At 42.0% G+C, this 27,827-nt stretch overlaps 2 protein-coding genes across 3 annotated transcripts; both read left to right on the forward strand.

Moving 5' to 3' along the window:
• The first annotated feature begins 11,714 nt into the window (after positions 1 to 11,714).
• LOC118941117 (uncharacterized) lies at positions 11,715 to 16,860 on the forward strand. The gene is made up of 2 exons (XM_036952189.2): positions 11,715 to 15,479; positions 15,558 to 16,860. Exons 1-2 carry the CDS (start codon positions 15,391 to 15,393, stop codon positions 16,396 to 16,398), a joined length of 930 nt encoding a protein of 309 aa, XP_036808084.2. The 5' UTR covers positions 11,715 to 15,390; the 3' UTR covers positions 16,399 to 16,860.
• A 2,331-nt stretch (positions 16,861 to 19,191) lies between these two features.
• On the forward strand, positions 19,192 to 27,160 carry LOC110495758 (transformer-2 protein homolog beta). Of its 2 annotated transcripts, XM_021571169.3 has the most exons (9): positions 19,213 to 19,389; positions 23,564 to 23,874; positions 24,512 to 24,657; positions 25,150 to 25,309; positions 25,409 to 25,597; positions 25,723 to 25,838; positions 25,941 to 26,126; positions 26,220 to 26,293; positions 26,401 to 27,160. In XM_021571169.3, the coding sequence occupies exons 4-9, from the start codon at positions 25,277 to 25,279 to the stop codon at positions 26,409 to 26,411; spliced, it is 609 nt and encodes a 202-aa protein (XP_021426844.3). In that variant the 5' UTR covers positions 19,213 to 19,389; positions 23,564 to 23,874; positions 24,512 to 24,657; positions 25,150 to 25,276; the 3' UTR covers positions 26,412 to 27,160. The 2 variants fall into 2 exon arrangements, with proteins under 2 accessions (XP_021426842.3, XP_021426844.3); XM_021571167.3 differs by lacking the exon at positions 23,564 to 23,874 and having other exon boundaries at positions 19,192 to 19,389.
• The last annotated feature ends 667 nt before the right edge of the window (positions 27,161 to 27,827 follow it).

Raw genomic sequence — 27,827 nt, forward strand, 5'->3', positions numbered from 1 at the left:
GCAGATCTAGCACCCATGCAATATCGGGCTCTCAAAACACTGAAACAGATTGTATTTATTTTATTTAACCTTTATTTAAAAATAGGCAAGTCAGTTAATAACAAATTCTTATTTACAATGACAGCCTACCGTCAGATACGTACATACCGCTTCATTATTAGAGTCCTACTAGGAAGACTACATTTCCGTTCTAGAGGACTGACATGAGTATGATGCTGCCCACTATGAAAGGCTTTTTTTTTTTTTTTTTTTTACTATGAAAGGCTTATTTAGTTTGAAAATAGGTGATGTGTGCTGTGTTCAGACTTCACGGATCCCATGAGATGATGCGGCGCACTCTACAGATGTTTTAACATTTTTTTAAATTTGAACTTTTATTTAACTAGGCAAGTTAGTTAAGAACAAATGATTATTTACAATTACGGCCAATTGTGCGCAGCTTAATGTGATACAGCCTGGATACGAACCAGGGTGTCTGTAGCACTGAGATGCAGTGCCTTAGACCGCTGCGCCACTCGGGAGCCTCACGCCTATTATTTACTATGCTATTGCCCTATTCGGACGGGTATTATTAAAACCGTTGGTTTTGTCATCATTATCCAAACATGTGCTTTGTTCCAGTGGTCGATTCACAAATGATTAGTTTCTCCAAACTGCTCCCTGTAATTCTAATTTATTTCTATATTTTTAGTTGAATTTATTTATGATGGAAGCCTGGATGTTTTTATTGAGGTCGTGGATATATTGCAACGCCATATCCAGACGATAATAGGCAACACTGATAACTCGTGCTCGGTTGCCAGATGTAGGCCTATAGGTGTCCCCATAGAGTGTTATGTAGCACTATACAGGATCTCTCCAATAATGGTATCATTCCACGCGGCAGGATACATTCCGTAGCTGCCGCCGCACCACTTCGTCCTTTTATCGGCTCAATCCAGAGCGGATTCGCTTTGTAAAATCTCTGAGTGTATACACGCAGTCCCGCAGCTTTCCAATAGTTTAAAGCAGCTAACTAGCCTCTTCAACAGGGTGCTCTGCTGTCACCCCATTCGGTTTGGTTTGTGCCATCTCGTTTGGGGTTCTTCCTTGTTTTAATAACTAATTTCGCCTTTGCACTCCTAAACAACGCGATTTTTAGAAACTTTTGCAAAGGGTAAAGTGTTCAAATCTTAGTCCACTGTTCATAACATATTCTAGTTTGGGGACAGAAAACTGTATTGAGATCAAATGTTTCATCGATGAGAAATTTTGCAGAATGTTTTCCAACATCCATGTTCTCCCACTGCACACCAGTGAGCTTCCTCTCACTACCATATCAAGCGGATGCTAAACATTTATACATGTACATCCAATGAAATTGAAATCTCATTGTTCTATCTGTGGTTTCATCTCACAGGGCGCAGCCATCTTGCCGAAACTATCGTGTGTTCAACGGTGAACGAGCTATGCAAAGTAGCTAATTTAACGAGAGGTGACCATGCATGATGACAAAGCACATTCCCTTAAATCCTGCCAACTTGAACTCACACGCTTATAACGAGATAAGCTATAAACATTGCGTAAGTTACATTCGACCTACACGTATAAAGCAAGAAATAAACTATACACGTGTGTGAGGTAGAATGCCCTTCACCGTCAGGCAGTTAACACGCGTTGGCTTAATAATACTGAACAAAAATATAAACGCAACATGTACAGTGTTGTTCCCATGTGTCATGTGCTGAAATAAAATATCCCAAGAATTTTCCATATGCACAAAAAGCTTATTTCTCTCAAATGTTGTGTCCCTGTTAGTGAACATTTCTTCTGGGATCTTTTATCTCAACATGGGACCAACACTACATGTTGTGTTAATATTTTTGTCCAATGTAGTTTCCCGTGGAAACACATCTCAGCTCAATTACACTGAGGGGTTCAGTTTGTAGCTGTGTTTACTATAGTTCTGTTGCACTACTTTACAGTACATAAGTAACTATTCCTTCATTTGAAACTGACAGCTCTATTACACTACTGTGTAGCTGTGTTTACTATAGTTTTTATGTTGCACTACTTACAGTAGGCTACATACAGTAACTATGCTAGTTTCCAGTGACTATCCTAGTTTCCCTTGGAAACTCACTTTTCAACTATTACACTACGGTCTTGCACGGTGTGTAGCTGAGGTTACTCGTTTTCTGTTGTAGTTACAGTTAAGACAGTAACTATCCTAGTCTCCCCTTGAAACTCACATTACAGCTATATTACACTGCTGTTTTTCACACAGTGCGTAGCTGGGTTGGTGCATGATAGTTTCTATTACTCTACTTTACAGTACATACAGTAACTATCCTAGCTAGTTTCACTTGGAAACTCACAACACATTTGCACTGAGGGTTTCAGTATATACAGTGAGGCAAAAAAGTATTTAGTCAGTCACCAATTGTGCAAGTTCTCCCACTTAAAAAGATGAGAGACGCCTGTAACTTTCATCATAGGTACACTTCAACTATGACAGACAAAATGAGAAAAAAAATCCAGAAAATCACATTGTAGGATTTTTAATGAATTTATTTGCAAATTATGGTGGAAAATAAACTTTTGTTATTGACCAAATACTTATCTCAATACTTTGTTATATACCCTTTGTTGGCAATGACAGAGGTCAAACGTTTTCTGTAAGTCTTCACAAGGTTTTCACACACTGTTGCTGGTATTTTGGCCCATTCCTCCATGCAGATCTCCTCTAGAGCAGTGATGTTTTGGGGCTGTTGCTGGGCAACACAGACTTTCAACTCCCTCCAAAGATTTTCTATGGGGTTGAGATCTGGAGACTGGCTAGGCCACTCCAGGACCTTGAAATGCTGGCACTGCAGGATTTGAGTCCCTGGCGGCATAGTGTGTAACTGATGGTAGGCTTTGTTACTTTGGTCCCAGCTCTCTGCAGGTCATTCACTAGGTCCCCCTGTGTGGTTCTGGGATTTTTGCTCACCGTTCTTGTGATAATTTTGACCCCACGGGGTGAGATCTTGCGTGGAGCCCCAGATCGAGGGAGATTATCAGTGGTCTTGTATGTCTTCCATTTCCTAATAATTGCTCCCACAGTTGATTTCTTCAAACCAAGCTGCTTACCTATTGCAGATTCAGTCTTCCCAGCCTTGTGCAGGTCTACAATTTTGTTTCTGGTGTCCTTTGACAGCTCTTTGGTCTTGGCCATAGTGGAGTTTGGAGTGTGACTGTTTGAGGTTGTGGACAGGTGTCTTTTATACTGATAACAAGTTCAAACAGGTGCCTTTAATACAGGTAACGAGTGGAGGACAGAGGAGCCTCTTAAAGAATAAGTTACAGGTCTGTGAGAGACAGAAATCTTGCTTGTTTGTAGGTGACCAAATACCTATTTTCCACCATAATTTGCAAATAAATTCATTAAAAATCCTACAATGTGATTTTCTGGATTTTTTTTCTCATTTTGTCTGTCATAGTTGAAGTGTGCCTATGATGAAAATTACAGGCCTCTCTCATCTTTTTAAGTGGGAGGACTTGCACAATTGGTGGCTGACTAAATACTTTTTTGCCCCACTGTACATGCTTACTGGGCTCTCATTTTTGATTACTTATCTAAAGCCTTTGATATAATTATAGCCCCAGACCCATTGACCGCTCTGTTTGGTACAGGTGATGGGAATAACCAGGAAGGGAAGGCTGTCTCGCTTTGTACTCTATTAGCCAAAAGGCTCATATTGCAATTTTGGAAATTGGAGACTGTGCCTACCTTTGAAATGTGGTTATGGGATTTAGGGAATGTAATACATATGGAAAAGATTCAATACAATACCTCCAATAGAAGTCCAATGTTTTACAAAATATGGCAGCCGATACGAGATAAATGGTCTAGTCCCGCTTCATAACTGGGTTGACGATCTGCTGCTACTCTGTGCTGTACTCCACTCAATATTTATTTTTGGCTTAACTACACTGCTTGTAATGACTATATGCTGTCTTCTTATACATGTACCACCTAATAGGATTTTGTTTTATTTTGTGTATGTGTGAGTTAAGTTTTGTTTTGTCCTCTAAATTGGCCATCCCATTCAACAGTACAATGAATGTCATTGTTTGTATTGCTGTCTTTTTTTTATTTATTTTTTTATTGGAAAAGAATAAACATATTATTTAAAAAAAATGTTTTAAAGAGAAAGAGTGCCTCAGCATCATCTTCTCCTGCCAGCACTTTCATCACTACTTATATTGTGGCCAGCAGCATACCACCCTGCATACTACCCTGCATACCACTGCTGGCTTGCTTCTGAAGCTAAGCAGGGTTGGTCCTGGTCAGTTCTTGGATGGGAGACCAGATGCTGCTGGAAATGGTGTTGGAGTGCCAGTAGGAGGCACTCTTTCCTCTGGTCTACAAAAATATCCCAATTCCCCAGGGCAGTGATTGGGGAAACTGCCCTGTGTAGGGTGCTGTCCTTCGGATGGGCTGTTAAACCGGTGTCCTGACTCTCTGAGGTCATTAAATATCTCATGGCACTTATCCTAAGGGTAGGGGTGTTAACCCCGGTGTCCTGGCTAAATTCCCAATCTGGCCCTCAAACCATCACGGTCACCTAAAAATCCCCAGTTTACAATTGGCTCATTCATTCCCCTCCTCTCCCCTGTAACTATTCCCCAGGTTGTTGCTGCAAATGAGAATGTGTTCTCAGTCAACTTACCTGGTAAAATAAAGGATCAATAAAAATGGTTGAGAGCTGGTCACTGCTGAAACTGACCACAAACCACTCATTGCCATATTCAGTAAACCTCTACTCAATGTGCCCACGAGGCTTCAAAGCATGCTCCTGATGCTGCAATACTACAGCCTGAAGGTCGTCTACCAGCCAGGACCAGAGACACACTGAGCAGGGCAACAGCACAATGTACAGGCAGAGGCACTGTCTATCAGCGGCATGCCATCTGTTCAACAGATCAATCACTGCCTAGCCCAGATCAGGCAACACACTGACAAGGACGAACACCTACAGTCACTGAAGTCCATGGCTCTCACAGGTTGGCCTTCCCTGAAAGAGGAGACACCTTTCACAGTGAGAGAATACTGGACCTTTTGAGATGAGATCAGCGTGCAAATTGTTTCTTGTTCAGAGGTCAGAAGGTCATTATTCCCAAATCACTACATCCAGAGATTCTTACCCGCATACACTCCAGTCACGTTGGAGGTGACGCATGCTACCGCCAGGCTCGTGAAACATTATACTGGCCAAACATGCAAGCAGAAAGTAAAGACTTTGTCAGCAGCTGTACGCTCATGAACAGCAAAAATAAACCATGATGTCACACGAACTGCCCACAAGGGCCTGGAAAAACGTCAGCATGGACTTATTCAGCCACAGACAAAATAACTATCTTCTAATTGTTGATCACTACTCTGACTTTTGGGAAATTGAACTGCTCCCTGACTTGTCTGAAGAGACGGTAATACATCGCTCCAAGGCGCAGTTTGCATGGCAAGGTCAGCCTGACAAGGTCATCACGGACAATGGCCCACAATTCACTGCACAGTTCAAGCGTTTCGCCTCAGAATGGGAGTTTGACCACGTGACCTCCTCTCCAAGACAACCAAAAGCAAATGGCAAGGCAGAGTCAGCTGTCTAAATTGCAAAAAACCTGTTAAGCAGGGCCTTGCATGACAGCAACGACCTATGGAAAGCGATCTTACAGTGGAGGAACACACTCACCGAATACATGGACAACAGCCCAGTACAACACCTTCTGTCCAGACGTCTGAAGACTACCATCCCCGTAGCTAACAAGCTACTTGAGCCCTGCGTCATGGTTGGCATCACGGACAAACTGCGTCACAGAAAGCAGCTCGTTAAGTGCTTCTACGACTGGACTGCTCGAGACCTACCAGAGCTGGAGGTGGGTGAAACAATAATGATGAAACCGCTGCCGGGAGACCCACACAGGACTTTGGAGGCTGGGCACGTGCCTACAGAAAGTTGCACCACATTCTTACCTGGTAGATGTTGGTGGCTCCCTCCCTCTATCGCAATCGGGTGGATCTGCGCGTGGCAGAGCAGACGAACCAGAACACACCATACACTCACCTAGATGAGCTGGATCACAGTCCAGGTCTAAGGGTAAGGGGGCGCAGAATTGAGACATGAGCCAACTGAAGGTGAGGCTTCTACCCCACCAAGCTCTCCAGCTGGTGGCCCTAATCCTACCCCTGTCAGAGCCAATACTTACTGACGGGTGGGTCGCCTGTGCAAGCCACCGGACAAGCTTACTCTGTAAGCAAAAGACTGTGTTAACTTGAAATTAAATACAAAAAAGAGAAAGATGACAACTGAGGTAAAAAGAAAATGTCATGCTTTTTCATTTGTTATGACTTGTTTGTTAAGAACTTAATGTTATGCCGTTATGTTTGCACTTTCTATTGAAAAGGATGATGTTACGGAGTCTAGTTGAAAGGTAATCGACTAGCCGGACTGTTCCCCGGACTCCACGTGTAGGGATTTGTACAATGCTTGAACAAGGCTATTGAAAACTTGACAATGGTTTCCGTCTTTATTCCTTTATCCAACATATCATACTGAAACAATGTCTGGTGAGTATGCAGGCCATGGAAGAACCGGGACATTTTCAGCTTCCAGGAATTGTGTACAGGTCCTTGCGACATGGGGCCGTGCATTATCATGCTGAAACATGGGGTGATGGCGGTGGATGAATCCCACGACAATGGGCCTCAGGATCTCTTCACGATATCTATCTTTGCATTCAAATTACCATCGATAAAATACAATTGTGTTCGTTGTCCATAGCTTATGCCCATACCATAACCCCACCGCCACCATGGGGCACTCTGTTCATAACGTTGACATCAGCAAATCGCACGCCCATATGCCGCCATACACGCTGTCTGCCATCTGCCCGGTACAATTGAAACTGCGATTAATCCGTGAAGAGCACACTTCTCCAGCGTGCCAGTGGCCATTGAAGGTGGGCATTTCAAATCAAATCAAATTTTATTAGTCACATGCTTACTTACGAGCCCCTAACCAACAAGGCAGTTCAAACAAAATACAGATAAGAATAACAAATAAAAGTAACAAGCAATTAAAGAGCAGCAGTGAAATAACAATAGCGATACTATATACAGGGGGGTACCGGTACAGGGTCAATGTGCGGGGGCACCGGTTAGTTGAGGTAATATGTACATTTGTCCACTGAAGTCGGTTACGATGCCGAATGGCAGTCAGGTAAAGACCCTGGTGAGGACGACGAGCACCAGATGAACTTCCCTGAGACGGTTTCTGACAGTTTGTGCAGAAATTCTTTGGTTATACAAACGCAGTTTCATCAGCTATCCAGGTGGCTGGCATCAGACGATCCTGCAGGTGAAGAAGCCGGATGTGTAGGTGTCAATGGGATTTATATGTTTAAATGAATGACTCGAATATTCCACCCTGTAACCATATGATTGTATGAAATTGATTAGAATCATGAGATTATTCTAATGATGTGTGTGGTTTTAGTCAGTAGAATTATATATCCGTGAGTGTAGTTTTTGGTCAGAATATAGGTATAACAATATATCTGTACAATATGTCTATTATAGTATCTTAAAAACACTCGGTGCCGACCTTGGCTGGGGGCCACTGAGAGTACTTCCCAGGGTCTCCCTATCTTGAGGGAGGACGGGGAGTGATTCTCACGGACTCCCCTAATCTTTGTCGGCTGGGTAGCAAGACAGTGTGTGCGTAGGATACCTAATGTTTGTGTGTGAAAGTATGTGCCTGGTTACACGTGGTCTGCGGTTGTGCGGCCGGTTGGACAATGTTGGTAGAGAAATTAACATTAAATTCTCTGGCAACAGCTCTGGTGTACAATCCTGCAGTCAGCATGCCAATTGCACACTCCCTCAATCTGTCGGATTGTCTTGTGTGCACATTTTAGAATGGCCTTTTATTGTCCCCAGCACAAGGTGCACCTGTGTAGTGATCATGCTGTTTAATCAACGTCTTGACATGCCACACCTGGTGGATTATCTTGGCAAAGGAGAAATGCTGGGATGTAAACACATTTGTGCACAACATTTTAGAGAAATAAGCTTTTTGTGCATATTGAACATTTCTTGGATATTTTATTTCAGCTCATGAAACCAATGCTTTATATGTTGTGTTTATATTTTTGTTCAGTGTAGACCAGAATTGGTTTGCACTGGCTTTGTAAATTACAGCCAGCACTCTGAACAGAGGTGCTAAGTAGGTCTACCAGACAATCCTAATGGTCTGTCTGTGCCTTAAGGGATAATTTGTTTTTTTTGGCAGAAACCCTTTATCTACTTCATCAGAGTCAGATTAACTCGTGAATACCATTTTATGTCTCTGTGTGCAGTTTGAAATAAGTTGCTAGCTAGCGCAATGACTGGAAGTCTATGGTAAATGCTAGCATGATAATAGTAACATAGACTTCCAGTCATTGCGCTAACACTAGTTAGCATTGGCTCACAAAACTACCTCTAACTTCCTTGATACTGGACAGAGACATAAAAATGGTATCCATTGGGGAAGTAGATAAGGGCCCTCATTGCCAAATTCCCGAAGTAAAATAAATTAGAACCTGCATATCACCTTTAAGTGAGTACATGGATTTATTTGATATTTCTCAATGTAACAACTGACCATATACCTATACTGCAGTGCCTTTCACCTTTCTAAAGCCACCCTTCCAGTGGGATCACGATTATCCAGATTTTCGGCATCAAAACTATACAAACAACTACCTTTCGAGTTTTGAAAAACGGTAAAACAACATTGAAGTATGATTAAAGGTAAGATTGGATTACCAAAGTGAATCACTATCCAGAGAATCAGAATGTAATTGAACATTTATTCAAATCTGATTGCTGAAATCTGATTAGGGAATATTTTAAAAACTGGACCCAGGAGATTGATGTGACATAACCAGGAAAAACCCTTGACCCTAGTTCGGGAATATGTTTGAAGTCAGTTGTCATGTTCCAACTACTGGCCTTTGAACCCAACAAATACAGTTGAAGTTAGAAGTTTACATACACCTTAGCCAAATACATTTAAACTCAATTTTAATCCTAGTAAAAGGGATCACCACTTTATTTTAAGAATGTGAAATGTTAGAATAATAGTAGAGAGAATGATTTATTTCAGCTTTTATTTCTTTCATCACATTCCCAGTGGGTCAGAAGTTTACATACACCCAATTAGTATTTGGTAGCATTGCCTTTAAATTGTTTAACTTGGGTCAAATGTTTCAGGTAGCCTTCCACAAGCTTCCCACAATAAGTTGGGTGAATTTTGGCCCATTCCTCCTGACAGAGCTGGTGAGCTGAGTCAGGTTTGTAGGCCTCCGTGCTCACACACACTTTTTCAGTTCTGCCCACACGTTTTCTATAGGATTAAGGTCAGGGCTTTGTGGATGTCCACTCCAATACCATGACCTCGTTGTCCTTAAGCCATTTTGCCACAACTTTGGAAGTATTCTTGGGGTCATTGTCCGTTTGGAAGACCCATTTGCGACCAAGCTTTAACTTCCTGATGGATGTCTTGAGATGTTGCTTCAATATATCCACATCATTTTCTTTTCCTCATGATGCCATCTATTTTGTGAAGTGCACCAGTCCCTCCTGCAGCAAAGCAACCCCACAACATGAAGCTGCCACCCCCATGCTTCACGGTTGGAATGGTGTTCTTCGGCTTGCAAGCCTCCCCCTTTTTCCTCCAAACATAATGATGGTCATTATGGCCAAGCAGTACGGTTTTTGTTTCATCAGACCAGAGGATATTTCTCCAGAAAGTACAATCTTTGTCCCCATGTGCAGTTGCAAACCGTTGTCTGGCTTTTTTTATGGCGGTTTTGGAGCAGTGGCTTCTTACTTGCTGAGCGGCCTTTCAGGTTATGTCGATATAGGACTCGTTTTACTGTGGATATAGATACTTTTGTACCAGTTTCCTCCAGCATCTTCACAAGATCCTTTGCTGTTGTTCTGCGATTGATTTGCACTTTTTGCACCAAAGTACATTCATCTCTAGAAGACAGAACGCGTCTCCTTCCTGAGCGGTATGACAGCGGCGTGGTCCCATTGTGTTTATACTTGCATACTATTGTTTGCACAGATCAACGTGGCACGTTCAGGCGTTTGGAAATTGCTCCCAAGGATGAACCAGACTTGTGGAGGTCTACAATTTTGTTGTAGATTGGCTGATTTGTTTTGATTTTCCCATGATGTCAAGCAAAGAGGCACTGAGTTTGAAGGTAGGCCTTGAAATACATCCACAGGTACACCTCCAATTGACTCAAATGATGTCAATTCGCCCCTACAGAAGCTTCTAAAGCCATGACATCCTTTTCTGGAATTTTCCAAGCTGTTTAAAGGCACAGTCAACTTCTGACCCATTGGAATTGTGATACAGTGAATTATAAGTGAATTAATCTGTCTGTAAACAATTTTTGGATAAATTACTTGTGTCATGCACAAAGTAGATGTCCTAACCGACTTGCCAAAACTATAGTTTGTTAACAAGAAATTTGTGGAGTGGTTGAAAAATGATTTTTAATGACTCCAACCAAACACGGAACCCAAACCGGCTGTGCCCGTGCGCCATCGTGCGTAATCGTGCGTAATCGTGCATACATTTATTTTGTCCCCCTACACCAAACGCGATCACGGACACGCAAGTTAAAATATCAAAACAAACTCTGAACCAATTACATTAATTTGGGGACAGGTCGAAAAGCATTAAACATGTATGTCATGACGTTGGCCTCTTTGAGTATAGCAACCCCATCCCCCTCTCCCTGCCTCCCCCCTTACCTCCTTCAACTAGGCTGCTGTGGTCAGAGGTCGTAAATTCCTGAGAAGACCTCATGGACACACAGTTATAGAGAGTAGTTTTTCATGGAGACAAAGGAAATCCTTCCACCTCACAGAACTTGAGGTACGAACAAATTTCATGTTCCGGAGAAAGTGTAAAAGATCGGTGAAGAATCCAGCTATGAACTGGTCCGTTTGTCACAACTTGGGAAGTTCATGGGAGCCGGTATGGCCACATTACCATAACGCTGTTTATATAATAGCCCCAGATATAAGGTTTACATCTAATTGTTTTATAAGATGAATGAGTGAGTATGATACTGTTTACTGTCACGTTCTGACCTTTATTTCCTTTGTTTTGTCTTTATTTCGTATGGTCAGGGCGTGAGTTGGGTTGGGCAGTCTGTTTGTTTTTCTATGTTTGGTTTCTGTTTCGGCCTAGTATGGTTCTCAATCAGAGGCAGGTGTCGTTAGTTGTCTCTGATTGAGAATTATACTTAGGTAGCCTGAGTTTCACTGTTGGTTGGTGGGTGTTTGTTTCCGTGTGTGTGTTGGTCGTCACACGGTCCTGTTTCGTTTTTTGTAGATTTCACGTTATCGTATATTGTTTTTTTTCCAAGTGTTCATTTGTCTATATTAAAAACATTATGAACACTTACCACGCTGCGCTTTGGTTCTCCTCTCCTTCACCAGAAGAAAGCCATTACATTTACACAATTTTACAATGTGATTTTGAACTGTTTAATGAAGGAAAACTCAAAAAGGGAATTGGATTTGAACTAAATCAGAGGACCGCCCCTGAGCCCAGTTAGGGTCAGACATCCTGGGACAGCCCTTTTCTGCCATTCCGAATAAAACCCAACTTTGAGAAATTATCACCAGACCATGTTTTTCTCCATTAGGAGGGGGACAAAGATTGCAGACCATTGCTGAATCTTTTAACCATACCACGTGGTTAAACTCTTAGACTATCGATACCGACAGAATGAGAACAAGTCTTTGATATTAATTACTAGTCTGCAACTAGGAATTCGGTATCATTGAACGCGAAGAACGACAGCTTCTGAAACATCCATTCTATAACGAATGTCACTTTGAACTACCCCCTCTAACCAAGACAGAAAGAGAGAGGGAGCGAGACGGACAATTCTACGAAAGACACACACTTTCAACCAGCAATCAAGACGAGACACTGAGCGTAAATATATATATATTGATTGCAATTGTTCCCGAATGAGTGAGCGTTCATGTGTAAAGGATTAGCATTTTAATTGTTATAATTATCACTCTGTAGTGACTTCTTAGTCGACCCCCCCATTTCCCCTTTGTCTAACAAGCCGCCATGCCGGTTCAGCCCACTAGGGCACATTTTCCTATCATTTCATGTAACTATATTTACTGATTGTTTATGCATTTCTGTGAATAACTTAGTTAGTAATAAATAAATTATTTAAGACAATTGATTTATGGATGACTCATAGTGAAGACTGGGTTCGTGCAGATAACCAACAATTTACGACGTTTGGAATGAGACTAATTATTTCATTAATTCGAAGACTATTGATCAGATATGAAAATATCTGAAAGGTTATATTGGGAAATTATAACTTTGTAATCTGAATACTTTCCTTGGTGCCGACTTCCTAGTTAATTACAGTTACATGATTATTCCGTTTAATCGCGTAATACTAATTACAGGAATCTTTGATAAAAACTAAGTCTTCAATTTAATGATAGTAAAGACACGACATATGGCAATTTAGCTTGTTAGCTTGCACTTGCTAGCTAATTTGTCCTATTTAGCTAGCTTGCTGTTGCTAGCTAATTTGTCCTGGGATATAAACATTGAGTTGTTACTTTACCTGAAATGCATAAGGTTCTCTACTCTGACAATTAATCCACACATAAAACGGCCAACCAAATTGTTTCTAATCATCTCTCCTCCTTCCAGGCTTTTTCATCTTTGAACTTATATGGTGATTGGCATCTACACTTTCATAGTATTACCACGACAACCAGCAACAGTTCGTCTTTCAATCACCCACGTGGGTATAACCATTGAGGAGATGAAAGAGGCAGGACTTGCAGCGTGATCTGCGTCAGAAATAGAAAGGAGTTCTATTTTAGCCCTTGGCAACGCAGACGCTCACGAGCAGTGTGGGTACAATAATTGAATAACATGGATTTCTACATTTATTTTGCATGCTCGCGCATGCCACGTGTCCGGTCTGGCCAGCATGTAAGTGTATGTAAACTTCCGACTCCAACTGTATCTCAGTATTAAAAGTTGTCTGTTATTAACCTTTTACACTTGTGGGAATTGGCCTATATGGATAGGGCTACATTTAAATGTTTCATACAGAAGAAATATGCAAAGCATGGTAGCAATTGGAATAGAACAGTTTGGAGAATATGGGAAAGTTATTAGGTCAAAGTTGAGAACACAACAGTTCACCTGAAGACTGAATCCAAATATTACACTGTTGATTTTGTGCATTTGACATTCACTGTACTTTTTGCCGCAGTTGTTGATAAAAAAATCTGAAAATATTCTGGAGACATTCAGTGTGATAAGAATATTCCTGGAAAATGTGTGGTAGGTGCAACATAAGACAAAAACATTACAAGGATTTGAGTAAGAGGGCCAAGTGGCCACACACCTCTCCAAAGTGTGCACAGTTCCCAAGTAATTTCAATGCACATTTATGACTGTAAGAATCTTTTTTGAGCAAGCACACTTGTAGTTGTTTTCTTTGGATCACAACCCAGCATCCCCGCCATCACACAATTGTGTGTTGTTGATTACCCAAAAACCACCCATTTTAAATCGAATCTGGGTCAGGTGGACGTTTGGACGTTTGGATGTTTGGTTTGCTTCAATGACATCAAATCGGTATTTGTTATAATCCTGAACACCACATCTTTCGAAATATAGACTCCTCTTAATTTACAGCATTTCCCTCACTCCAATAACAAGAAATGTGCAAAATTTACCCAATTAGCGGGAGGGTTGGTGGCAACTTCTTGTCGTGTGCGGTGCTGAAGTTCAGAACGGCTGTCAGTCAAAACCCATACAGCGCTGTGAAGCACAGAGCCTGAGCTCTGACATCATTTATAGCATGTTACTGTACAGCCACTGCGTTACATTTTCAACCCGTGTATACAGGTACGAGTGTAAAGGGTTACTAAATGACAGTGGGAGCACATCAAAGTTATGAACGGGTATTCATCATTTCTTTGTATTTGACCTTCTGTCATCTTCTATCCAAAAAAGTATTTAGTCAAGCCACCAATTGTGCAAGTTCTCCCACTTAAAAAGATGAGAGGCCTGTAATTTTCATCATAGGTACACTTCAACAATGACAGACAAAATGAGAAAAAAATCCAGAAAATCACATTTTAAATGAATTTATTTGCAAATTATGGTGGAAAATAAGTATTTGGTCACCTACAAACAAGCAAGATTTCTGGATCTCACAGACCTGTAACTTCTTCTTTAAGAGGCTCCTCTGTCTTCCACTCGTTACCTGTATTAATGGAACCTGTTTGAACTTGTTATCAGTATAAAAGACACCTGTCCACAACCTCAAACAGTCACACTCCAAACTCTACTATGGCCAAGACCAAAGAGCTGTCAAAGGACACCAGAAACAAAATTGTAGACCTGCACCAGGCTGGGAAGACTGAATCTGCAATAGGTAAGCAGCTTGGTTTGAAGAAATCAACTGTGGGAGCAATTATTAGGAAATGGAAGACATACAAGACCACTGATAATCTCCCTCGATCTGGGGCTCCACACAAGATCTCACCCCGTGGGGTCAAAATTATCACAAGAACAGTGAGCAAAAATCCCAGAACCACAAGGGGGGACCTAGTGAATGACCTGCAGAGAGCTGGGACCAAAGTAACAAAGCCTACCATCAGCAAGGGCATTGAAGAAGAAACGTGCCTGGGTCTTTCAGCATGACAATGATCCCAAACACACCGCCCGGGCAACGAAGGAGTAAGAAGCATTTCAAGGTCCTGGAGTGGCCTAGCCAGTCTCCAGATCTCAACCCCATAGAAAATCTTTGGAGGGAGTTGAAAGTCTGTGTTGCCCAACAACAGCCCCAAAACATCACTGCTCTAGAGGAGATCTGCATGGAGGAATGGGCCAAAATACCAGCAACAGTGTGTGAAAACCTTGTGAAGACTTACAGAAAACATTTGACCCCTGTAATTGCCAACAAAGGGTATATAACAAAGTATTGAGATAAACTTTTGTTATTGACCAAATACTTATTTTCCACCATAATTTGCTAATAAATTCATTAAAAATCCTACAATGTGATTTTCTGGATTTTTTTTCTCATTTTGTCTGTCATAGTTGAAGTGTACCTATGATGAAAATTACAGGCCTCTCATCTTTTTAAGTGGGAGAACTTGCACAATTGGTGGCTGACTAAATACTTTTTTGCCCCACTGTAACTTTGTCCTTTCTGGGATGGGAATTTTGGAGACAGCGCTGTCCTTAAAGCACATTTAGAAACCACTACAGCCTGGGGGTGACTAGTTCCATGTTGCCAGAACTGCAGCAGAATACCGTTTGCATCGGGGCCACAGCCAGTCCCCCATGTCCAACCACCACAGGCACATCGGCAACAGGGTACGTACATACACACACACACACACACACGCACTAAATGCTATGAGTGTCGTTGATGTGATGATGTGTGTGTTCCAGGGTGCGGAGAACAGAATGGAATCAGACAGAGGAAGGAGAAGAGAAGTTTCCTCCACCACTGAACCATCAAACACAGAACAGACTCCAACCCCTGAGACCTCCAGTTCACAACCCCCTCAGCCAGACACAGACCAGACTCCAACCCCTGAGACCTCCAGTTCACAACCTCCTCAGCCAGACACAGACCAGACTCCAACGCCTGAGACCTCCAGTTCACAACCCCCTCAGCCAGACACAGACCAGACTCCAACCCCTGATACCTCCAGTTCACAACCTCCTCAGCCAGACACAGACCAGACTCCAACCCCTGAGACCTCCAGTCCACAACCCCCTCAGCCAGACCCCAACCTCTGGCCCTGAGACCTCCAGTCCACAACCCCCTCAGCCAGACACAGACCAGACTCCAACCCCTGAGACCTCCAGTTCACAACCTCCTCAGCCAGACACAGACCAGACTCCAACCCCTGAGACCTCCAGTTCACAACCCCCTCAGCCAGACACAGACCAGACTCCAACGCCTGAGACCTCCAGTTCACAACCCCCTCAGCCAGACACAGACCAGACTCCAACCCCTGAGACCTCCAGTTCACAACCTCCTCAGCCAGACACAGACCAGACTCCAACCCCTGAGACCTCCAGTTCACAACCTCCTCAGCCAGACACAGACCAGACTCCAACGCCTGAGACCTCCAGTTCACAACCCCCTCATTCAGACACAGACCAGACTCCAACGCCTGAGACCTCCAGTTCACAACCTCCTCAGCCAGACACAGACCAGACTCCAACCCCTGAGACCTCCAGTCCACAACCCCCTCAGCCAGACCCCAACCTCTGGCCCTGAGACCTCCAGTCCACAACCCCCTCAGCCAGACACAGACCCCACCCCCGGGACCTCCTCTGACCTGAGCCCTAGGACCATGCCCCAGGAATACCTGACATGATGACTCCTTGCTGTCCCCAGTCCACCTGACTGTGCTGCTGCTCCAGTTTCAACTATTCTGCCTTATTATTATTCGACCATGCTGGTCATTTATGAACATTTGAACATCTTGACCATGTTTTGTTATAATCTCCACCCGGCACAGCCAGAAGAGGACTGGCCACCCCACATAGCCTGGTTCCTCTCTAGGTTTCTTCCTAGGTTTTGGCCTTTCTAGGGAGTTTTTCCTAGCCACCGTGCTTCTTCACCTGCATTGCTTGCTGTTTGGGGTTTTAGGCTGGGTTTCTGTACAGCACTTTGAGATATCAGCTGATGTACGAAGGGCTATATAAAATAAATTTGATTGATTGATTGATTGACCAACCGAAGCCATGAGTGTCTTTTAAACAGCATAAAAGCTTGCCAGTATAATGCAAAAATGAGCTGTATAAGGTCAGAATTACCCAAATGTTCCTAACCTCTCATGAAATGTATAAAAGCCACATTCTGTTTTAATTCTGTAAAAACCCTGAAAGCCAAAAGTCGAAACACGTTGGTTCCATTGTCCTCATGCACCTCCGTTGATAGGAGAGGTAGCGGAAGATATCCCTTCCCTAATCCCTTATGTGTCCATTCAGCAGAAACATCCCTAAGACAGTTCCAGTCAAAAGTTTGGACACACCTACCCATTCAAGGGATTTTCTTTATTTTACTATTTTTTTACATTGTAAAATAGATATAAAAAAATGATGAAATAACACAAATAGAATCATGTTGTAACCAAAAAAAATCTTAAACAAATCTAAATATATTTTAGATTTTAGATTATTGAAAGTTGCCAGCCTTTGCCTTGATGACAGCTTTGCACACTTAGCATTCTCTCAACCAGCTTCATGAGGAATGCTTTTCCAACTGTCTTGCGGGAGTTCCCAAATATTCTGAGCACTTGTTGGCCGCTTTTCCTTCACTCTGCGGTCCAACTCATCCCAAACCATCTCAATTGGGTTGAGGTTGGGTGATTGTGCTCTCCTCCTCATGTGCAGGGCCCAGAGTTGTTCCTGCTGATTAGTAGTGCCCAGAGCCTTTCCTTGACCACATGACTTGATCAGGAAAAACGTCTGCCCATGTCTCACTGTTCCCCCATGTCTCCTCAGGACTTTGCTGGCCCATTGGAAAACATCCGCTGAAGAACCAAAGCCTCCAAAAGGAAAGACAATAAAGAAACTTGCTCAAACATCCCAAAAAAGAACAAACAATGAACCATCTCAGAAGTGCAAAACACAACAGGCAAATAAATCACACTATAGTTACAGCCCAAGAGGAGGAGGATAAACAAAGCTGCCAAAATACAGACACAAACAAACATTTTCCTCAAATACCAGCCACAAACAAAGAAGTCTCTCAAATGCCCCCAATAAGGGAAGTGGACATGGAGGTAACTGAAACATGGGACGCAGCGGACATTCTGACCTACCAGATTCTATGACATCCTATGGGTTCTCGCTCGCTTATTTACACACACCAGTGCACAGTACACAAAGACTTTTATTTTGTAAAGTTATGTTGGTGAAGAATGTTTCATAAAACAAAGTTAGTTTTCAGAACCAAGAGTTGTACATAGATACTGTATGTCTACATTTGTTTTCTATTTAAAAAGTATCTCAAACAGAGGTTGTCCTCTACTGGTTAAGACCATGGTCAGTTTCAGCTTGGTATCAGTTTTAAATGTAGTCAAACGTATTTTCTTAGTTTGACTCCCTGGTAAATGCAACGACTTGGGACTGTTCAAAGTGCTTGCACTAAAGCTGAACATGCAGAAAACCTGAACATTTTGATTATCAGGAGTGAACTTTACATTATTACATCCTGAGCATTGCCCCTGTCGTTTAGTGAAGGGTCAATAATGTTAATCCAGCTGGAAAAACTAACATTTTGTATAAAAACATTATAAATATTTTTGTTGTTTGAATTATTTAGTTTGTATAGTTTATCTCTGGATCAATACGTTTAGTGCTATCCTGGATCCTTGGGACATCCCTAAAGATTATGAATATACGTCTCTCTACCCTAACAATGTCGTTGTCCACAAAGAGGCACGGTGGGCTGTCTAGCTCCCGCCTTTATTTGGATTGGTGGAGACATCTCATTATTGTAATCTGTTTTTTAGTATTTGATGAGGGTTGTTGACGTCAATCTCGAGTATTCAATGGCGGGATACACTACTAGCCTTATAACATGAATATGCATAGCCATCTCCGATAAAACGTGTTTTTTTCCCAAAGTTGCTGGGCTGTCACGTGGCCTACTTATATCGGTACACTCGTAGGCATTCCAAACGTCTATTCGATCAAATGGACCTTTTATTATACATTTATTTTATTCATAATACAAAAATCAACTTACATTGCTACATCAAACATGTCTAGCAAACCAAACACAGGTATTAACAATGCTCAAACATACAAAAAATATAAATAAAAAGAAAATACAAAAAATAAACAATTTAAGTGCAATTATATTCACTCTGAAAATATCTTATTATAATGATTCATGAAGATGTTATTCTTGTTGTTATTCACTAGGGTTAGTGTTTTAATAAGATAATTAAATTCAATCAGAAAAATTTGTAATTTTGGTATAGACTTTTGGAATTTTTGTTTGTGTATAAAGTATTTGGCAACAAGAATTTAAAAAAAATAAGGTTTAGACTTTCCCGTCTACTCACTGTGGTTGTTCAAGCGTCACATCCGCTTTTGACTTGCTCATGCGGCGCTAAAGAAACGGAAGCGAGTAGCAGTGTTTCGCTTCACTTGATAACATTGTTAGTTAACTATAATAAACCAGTTAAATATATATCGTTTAAGTTTCTATCGACAAGAAATGAGCGACAACGAAAAGGATTTTGGCGAGCGGGTGCGTATAATCAACCACGATTCTTGCCCTAAAATGAATAGACTCAACGACGCCATTTTGCCCTAGCCTAGCTAGGCGGCTAACGTTAGTTAGCACAACCATGATGTACTTAATAGCATTGATTTGCATCGACTGTATGGATTTTGTACCGTTTATATTTTGTAATTTAATGTCCAGTTAATCTTATGTTAACGTTGGTGTCTTTTCAGTGTATTTTGCAACTTAACGCTAGCATATGTTAGCCCAATCAGGCCAAGTGGTTTGCAGCTGTTTTAACGTTAGCTAATTCACATCAAGTAACGTTACATTTTGAATTAACGAGTCTACTGAGACTGCTGGCGAGAAACAGTTACCAATGTACATTTACTCATCATTGCAGGTGAATGCAATATATAACTAACTATAGATTAGTAACTAATTAGCGAAGTGGTTTACGGTTAGAATGTTTAACTTCGTCCTCACTTACTTCTGCAGTCACTTAGCTAATTACAGATTGTACGCCAGATAATGTGACATAACAAAAAATGGTGGCTAAATGAAGATGGTTCACTCGTGCCGTTTACCATAAGGGGGGGAAGAAAGTCAGTGCCGGTCGACTTAACTGGGTGTCTTCCATAGACACCAATAGACGGGTTGGTTGTTTTGCGACAAAACTGACTCGGGCGAAATAGAGGGGGTTGGCTTAATTTTAAGGCTGGTTTACAGTTGGTCTATCGATATGCATGTAGACAGTTGTTGCAGTGACATCATGAACATCCGATTGTTGTCTGACATAAAACTTGTTATGAAAAAGTATAAACGCAAACATGACAGGCTTCATGACAACAAACACAAAAATGACAGGCTGCCACACAAAAGCTGCCTGCTGGTCCAAAATAGCATAACTGCTGTATTTTAACACCAATAAACTCATCTGTTTAAAAATGTAATACATTATATTTCAATCTGGCAAACCAGGCAAATAAAAGTAACTTTCTAAACCATGTTTTTGTTAGTTTCTAGCTTGCTAGCTAGCTGGCTAGCCAGTTCAAATAACGACTATATCATAGCTGACAATGTCTTAAATAAAGCTCATTTTTATTCATTACTTAGGGTGTACACCCATAGAGTTCTTATTCTGTGCTTGATAAAAAAAATAGATGCATTCAATAGGGAATTGCATCAATATTCCAAACTCTGTTTCTACCATATCATTCACAAGTTAGACTATTTACTCAGAATTTAGAATAATTAGCGTGAATAGAATGTCATTATGGCCATGGTCAAAAAGTGGTCGCTGCTCAATAGCGCGCTGTCACTGCGCTGCCTTCAAATGTCAACTGACAAGCTAGCTAGTCGCTGCAGGTTCCTGTGTGATAACATGGGTTTTTTCTAAAGGAAATCTACGGAATACAAAACTAAATTGGGTCTATATATTTATTAATTTACAAAGCTAAGACTAAATTTCAATATTTACCTTCCCTGGAGACAATCTGTTACAGTTTTCATAGTTATTTCTGAGTATTTCCCTTTAAATCGCAATAGAAACGGCCCCTCTCAATGTTGATTGACCCGGGGTTAGAGGAATACAAAGCCACTGATCTGATGTTAAAAATGACATGGGTATCAAGTTTACTTTGATTGGTCCAAACCGTGGAGACACCTCTAAATGTTACCTCCAACACTGAAAAATGGAAGAGATACAACCAAGAGCTGGGCAGTTAAAACTAGCAACTGTCGCAACAAACTAATGTTCTTATTTAATCAACACTGTTAATTATTAAGTACAAGCATATTAATGTTCTGATATTGTAGAGAACAATCTGATTAGTTGAATGTGATTCATAATGACAGAAAACTACGTTTAGACATTACTTTAGTAGCACTTGAATTTCTGTATTTCACTTAATTCTAGAGCAGTGAGTGAACACCCTACAATATTACAGGAAAATAAACGAGGCAATTATTTACAAATGAATGGCGAGAAAATTACAGAAAATAGCTTATGGTTCTGAGTGTGATGAAATAAAAGCAGGTCATTCTACCGGAGAATTTAAGAACTTGTGCACTGTCTGTCAGGTAACCATGACAATGGCAGCCGCGGGGTCAAAGTTGAACTTTATTCATCTGTCTTATATATATATATATATAAGACAGGTTTTTTTACACAGAAGTAGTGCACTGGGCCTTTACTAATACTGTATTAGCGGTCCGCTGTAGCAAGGGCAAATTGTATATTTTTTTTTGAAATATACAATATCTTCCCGCTGCTATGTCCACGGAGTATAGATTAAGTGTTTTGATTATCAACACTTGTCGTATTCAAATTGTCTAAAGACATGTTGATAGACAGTATAAACCAACCTATAGATTGTTGACAACATCTGAACTATATTTTGTCTCGACTGTTTATTGAAAACATAAATATATTTGCACAATGAGCACTTATCTCTCATGCATCGTTACAGTTGTTGGTTAGCTAGGGAATTTTAGCCATATTAGCGTAGGTGTGACATGAGTCAAAACAAGACATGGTAGCAATAACAACCTACGATTCCCCACATGGCAGCATCTTTTTATTGTTGCTAGCAATCTGACCAATGGCCATCCAGAATCTCAACAACACACAGACTTCTGCCCTGTTGAAGCGTGTGCATACAAACCGCCACCATAGATTTTTCAACTGACCTGTTCTTGGCAATACTTTTCCCACCGAATCGAGAACGAAGAAAGTATCTTAGAAATGTCAGTTGCAGGTGGTTCTACAAAAAACACCATTCAGAAAAACTATAAATCCATGTTTTGTATGGAGTGAGATATGCTTCCAGCATGTGTGTAGTTCTTTGTTTTGGTCGCACCATTTCATGCGCTGTCATCTACTTCTACACATGGCCGTGTTGCAAAGAAACTACTAGTTTCTGCAAAGATACTGGGAAATTCTAGATGTGCGGCAGCTAAGCCGGCTAGGAACCATCTTGCGCGGTACAGAACATGGATTTATTATCTTTAGAGTTTTCGCTGGTTTTTGTAGAGCTGCCGGCAATTTGAAATTGACATTTTAAAGGTACTTTCTTTGTTCTCGTTTCAGTAAAAAAGTATCACCAAGAACAGGTTAGTTGGAAAACCTATGGCGGCGGTTTGTTTGAGTTTATTCATTTTTTTTACAGGGACAGTGCACATTAATCAACGTTTCAGTAAAAATGCCGGTTTTAGCCAGCCGGCTAATTTTCAACCGCAGTCCCTGGGTAGGTTATTAAAAAGAACAACATAGGACAAGCAAGACATAGCATACAGACAGAGCAACATAGGACAAGCAAGACATAGCATACAGACAGAGCAACAGAGGACAAGCAAGACATAGCATACAGACAGAGCAACATAGGACAAGCAAGACATAGCATACAGACAGAGCAACAGAGGACAAGCAAGACATAGCATACAGACAGAGCAACATAGGACAAGGAAGACATAGCATACAGACAGAGCAACATAGAACAAAAAGCAGCAAGACAAAATTCATAAAAGCAACATTGTTTCCACACCTCACAAGCTACAGACAACAGACAACTCTATTGCCCAGTAATGGACAACAACAATCTTTGGTTATATCACATTATCTGGCATAACCTCTGTAGCTATACATTAGTCAGTTACAATGTATCAAGCTCTTCCACATGGCACCACCCATGTGAGAGTACTGTCTCTTTCTAAAGTTGTTATTTAGTTGCACTGTAATGGTCCTGCAAAAGCCATTTTTGTTTTAAGTCACACATAAACAAATGTTATACTGAGTGGGGCATTGAAAGAAGTAGCTAATTTACTTTAAACCCGTACTCAGATTTATTATAGCAGTTCTTCAATCTTTGTCCAAGGGCTTGATAAACCAGATGTGCTAGTACTGGGCTGGAACAAAAGCCTGCACTCCTTGTGTGACCCTCGGACTAGGATTAAAGAATACCATAATTTTATAACTTTTCTAGTCTTCATTCATCATATTATGATGTTGTGCATTTCAGAGAAATCAATATACATATTTCCTTAACATTGCTTTGATTTAATGCTTTTCAGGTGAGCCAACTTATTTAGTCTGATTTGAGTGTAAAGAGCCTGGTTTTTGCACATTTTGACCTCTGTAGCTCTTATAAAAATTTAAAAAACCAACCCTTTTTATCATCCTTGTCTGTTTTTCGTTAAGGTTGAGTTGGGAAGAAGCAAAATGGCGGAAGAAGTTTCAGATATGAAGTTTGAAGTTGTTAAAGGGCATATTTGATGAAGCTGATGGTGTTGATGCATGCTAATGTAAAATGAAGCTGGCAGAAGCGAGCGGCCACGCTGTCCACTGGTAGAGTGATGTAATGGCAGAAATCAAATGGGAGGAAGGAAGTGGGGGAAGAGGAGAGAAAAATGAAGTCAGAAATGGTGTGAAACGGAAGAAAGAAGAAAAGAGATGGTTGTTTTGAAGTTATGAAGTTAAAGAAGTGATGAAGTTATGAGAAGTGTTCGGGGGTATGGTTAATTCCCTATAGCCTGCTATGTTATTACTACAATCCTATTTCTCTCTCCCTCTCCTTCTGTTTTCTAAAGCAGTGTTTCCCAAGCCATCCCTCAAGGACCCCCAGTCATTACACCTGTTTGTTCTCTTCCACCACTGGTACACCTGATTCAACAAAATATCAAGCTCTTTCTCAAATTGAATCAGGTGTACTAAAACAGAAATGTGCAACAGTTGAGGTCTCCCTGAGGGATGGCATGAGAAACACTTCTTAAGCATGCATGCCAACTGTTCCTCCATCTCAGACACATTACCTAGTCCTCAACACGCAAGGTTAAACTCTGCTACGCTGCCTAGAGTGTAAGAGAACAATCCGCTCATCATAGAACTGTGTTAAGATTAACTAGATTAACACCTACTTTAAGCCTATATGACTTCCTCTGGTCGCCTGTAACAGGCAGATCTAGTTACAACAAATACCTGTTGTTAATGAAATGTTATGATTTTTTTTCTTAAACTACTGGAGCTGAAATATAAGAGGGGCCTGTAGCAGGTTTGAGCGAGGTTCCTTCTGTACCTCCTCTCTCTCTATCCTGACCATTTCTATGTTTTAATTCTGAATTGTGTTTTATGTATATCTGGCCCGTTCAGGACTCTCGGTCCGCTTCCAGGAGTGTGAGCCCAAGGGGTTCTGGGAAGTCTGCCAGCCGCTCCCCGGCCCATTCCCCAGCCCGCTCCAAAGATGGCTCCAGACACTCCAGGTCTAAGTCCCACTCCCGATCCCGCTCCAAGTCCAGGTAAGAACCCCAGCTCCAAGGAGGCTTTGGGTTTTGTGGTGATACTTTTAGGAGCTGCTGGGTAGCATAGTGTGTGTTTTTGTTCAGGTCCACATAGAGCTTGTGGTGTTTTTGTGTTATGGCTTTATTCATGTTTTTGTTTCCAAACGCTTTTTAAATCAGGGGCCATCAACTAGATTCTGCCGTGGGCTGATTTTTTTGTTGAGCGGATGGTCAGGGGGCCGGAACATAATTACAAATCATTTGTAGACTGCAAATTGACCGCAAGAAGTCCAAACAAACGATCACGTGTACCTCTATTATGTGTGGGAATACTTTGGAACAGATTTCCAAAATTAAAATCACTTGGAGCTGATGTGCTGGTGTTTTTACAGTCTTATGTTGAATAAAAAATTTGAATAACAAACACTGGGGTGGCCAAATAAAATCAGCCGCCAGTTAGAAACCCTGCTTTAAATGTTCTTAACATGTATTTTATTTTATTTTCCTCAGGTCTCGTTCCCACAGAAGCTCCCGCAGGCATTATTCCCGCTCTCGCTCCCGTTCCCACCGCCGCCGTTCCCGTAGCCGTTCCCGAAGCGGGGAATACCGCCGCCGTCGGAGCCACAGCCACTCCCCCATGTCCAACCGCCGCAGGCACATTGGCAACCGGGTACACACACACACACACACACACACACCTCTGGAGACGAGACTCTCTTAGGCAAACCCCACACACAACCCCTATCCTTCTCACAATCCTCCTCTATAGGCCAACCCGGACCCGAACTGCTGCCTGGGTGTGTTTGGTCTGAGCCTGTACACCACAGAGAGAGACCTGAGAGACGTGTTCTCCAAGTACGGCCCCCTGGCTGACGTCAGCATCGTCTACGACCAGCAGTCACGACGCTCCCGCGGCTTCGCCTTTGTCTACTTCGAAGTCCGAGAGGACGCCAATGAGGTAGGAAGGCAGGGAGGGAGGGGTTATTGCAGGGGAAGAACAAAGAAGAATCAGAACTTTTGAGTGAGCATGGAGTGAGCATAAACGTCTTTGTCCCTCTCCTCCACCCTCCCTCTCTGTTTCAGGCTAAGGAGAGGGCTAATGGAATGGAGTTGGATGGGCGGAGGATCAGGGTCGATTTCTCCATCACCAAACGACCACACACTCCTACCCCTGGGATATATATGGGACGGCCCACATAGTGAGTGACCGTCTCTCTTAGACTCACGCATCTGGGATGGCCCACGTGATGCACACACACGTTGTACATTCAGTGAATCCTCTAACCGTGTGTGTTTTCCAGTGGTGGCGGCGGCAGCAGCAGCAGCGGAGGCGGTGGAGGAGGAGGAGGAGGAAGTGGCGGCCCCAGCTCAAGCTCATCTCGCCGTAGCTCGAAGGATTACGACCGCGGCGGTGACCGTGGTTACGAAAGAGGCTATGACCGTGGCTACGATCGCTATGACGACCGAGAGTGCTACAGGTCCTACAGGTGAGACACCTGGCCTGGATCTTATAGTTAGTGGTTGCTAAGCAGGACTGGGGCAGTTGGTTGGTGGATGCTTATTGTGTGTTGTCTCTCCAGACGCAGGTCTCCGTCCCCGTACTACAGCCGAGGGGCCTACCGGTCTCGCTCCCGCTCGCGGTCTTACTCCCCACGTAAGTCAACCAGACTTAGCACTGCTTAACATGGTTAACTTGACGGCTATACTAGTGACGCAGCGGCGGGGCCTCAATGTCTAAATGTCTCCCTCCTGTCTCCACAGGCCACTACTGAGCAGAGGGAGAAGAGGAGCAAGATGATACTTTTTGTGGGGTTAGGGCCAAGGGTGGGGTGCATATCTGGGGAAGTTAGGGAAATGGTAAAGGATGTAATTGTGAACTTGATAAACAGTCATATTTTTTGTTTATTTTAGTTACATTTATTCAGTAGGTGGATTTCTGTACATGAGCTTCTTTCTGTCAGTCTTGCCGTTGTGTTTAGAGAAGCTGTCGATTTGTTAATCCAGGGTTCTCCCCAGGATTTAAAAAGAATGGTGGTGCTGCTGAATACAGCGAACACCTGTAATTCCCATTTCCTGCGATCAAGAGCACATTTCGGTAGGGTTCATTTTCACATAGTGGCGCAGCCAGTCCACAAGGTGGCGCAGCACCCCTTTTACATTCTTTGGGGAGAACCCTGTTTAATCCATCTGATCTTATTTTGTATCACCAGGCTCATTTTTACTGGGTAGATGTGTTGAAGTACAGTGATATTTAGTGCACGATAGGCTCTAGGGGAGAGGGCCCAAGGTAAATGCAGCTCTAGGATCTGATTACCTTACCCCCAATTCTAACCTTAACCTTTAGGTTGATAAAAAAAATCTTACCCTTTATCAGTGGTTAGGGGGCAACTTCTTCCTCCTGTATGTTCGGGAGAAGAGCCAAGAGCTAGAAGCTCTACCCTAGTTCAATGCTGTGTGTATGGGTGTACCATGATTTTAAGTCTGCAGTATTCCAAGCAATAATAAAACTGCATCTTTTCAAGTTTTGTCCATCAATACTTTCTTAATGTATCCTGTACTTGGTGTGTGGCAAACTGGTGAACATTATGTGAGGCTATAGGAATTGGTAAACCTGGTAAATTGGTAAACAATTAAAAGGCTAAGATAAATGTTAAGGATGATGGTATTATATTTATGGCCCACATGTCCACAGGACCCCAGCAAAGGAAAAAGAGAGGTATTGAGATCATTGATCTTATTTTTCTTACTCAACAATGACCATGTTTGCATTGCATCCCATTATTATAAAAGTGATATGACATAGGCAGGTAACCCCAACAACAACTGCTCCCCGGGCGCTGATGACGTGAAGGCAGCCACCAGCACCTCTGATTGAGGGGTTGGGTTAAATGCTGAAGACGTTTCAGTTGAATGCATTCAGTTGTGAAACTGACTAGTTATCACCTTCCTCGAGGAAGAGCTGTTCTTTGTTCTAATGTAATTGGTTGGATGAAAGTTTGCTCAGTAGGTGCTTACAGTGACTGGGTCCAGGATGTCTACAAGATGTCTAAACTAATTACACAGCAATAGTGGAGTTTAAGATCTAATCGCTGTACAGATGTAGGTTCTTAATTTGATCACCCTGTTGCAGGAATTTTTTTACTTGGTGATTTTGAGGTTTAAAAAGGCTTCTGAAGTTTAATTTCCAC

This window comes from Oncorhynchus mykiss, chromosome 18 (assembly GCF_057628025.1).
Source record: "Oncorhynchus mykiss isolate SJ-2025 chromosome 18, ASM5762802v1, whole genome shotgun sequence".
In the NCBI taxonomy this organism is placed as follows: Eukaryota; Metazoa; Chordata; class Actinopteri; order Salmoniformes; family Salmonidae; genus Oncorhynchus; species Oncorhynchus mykiss.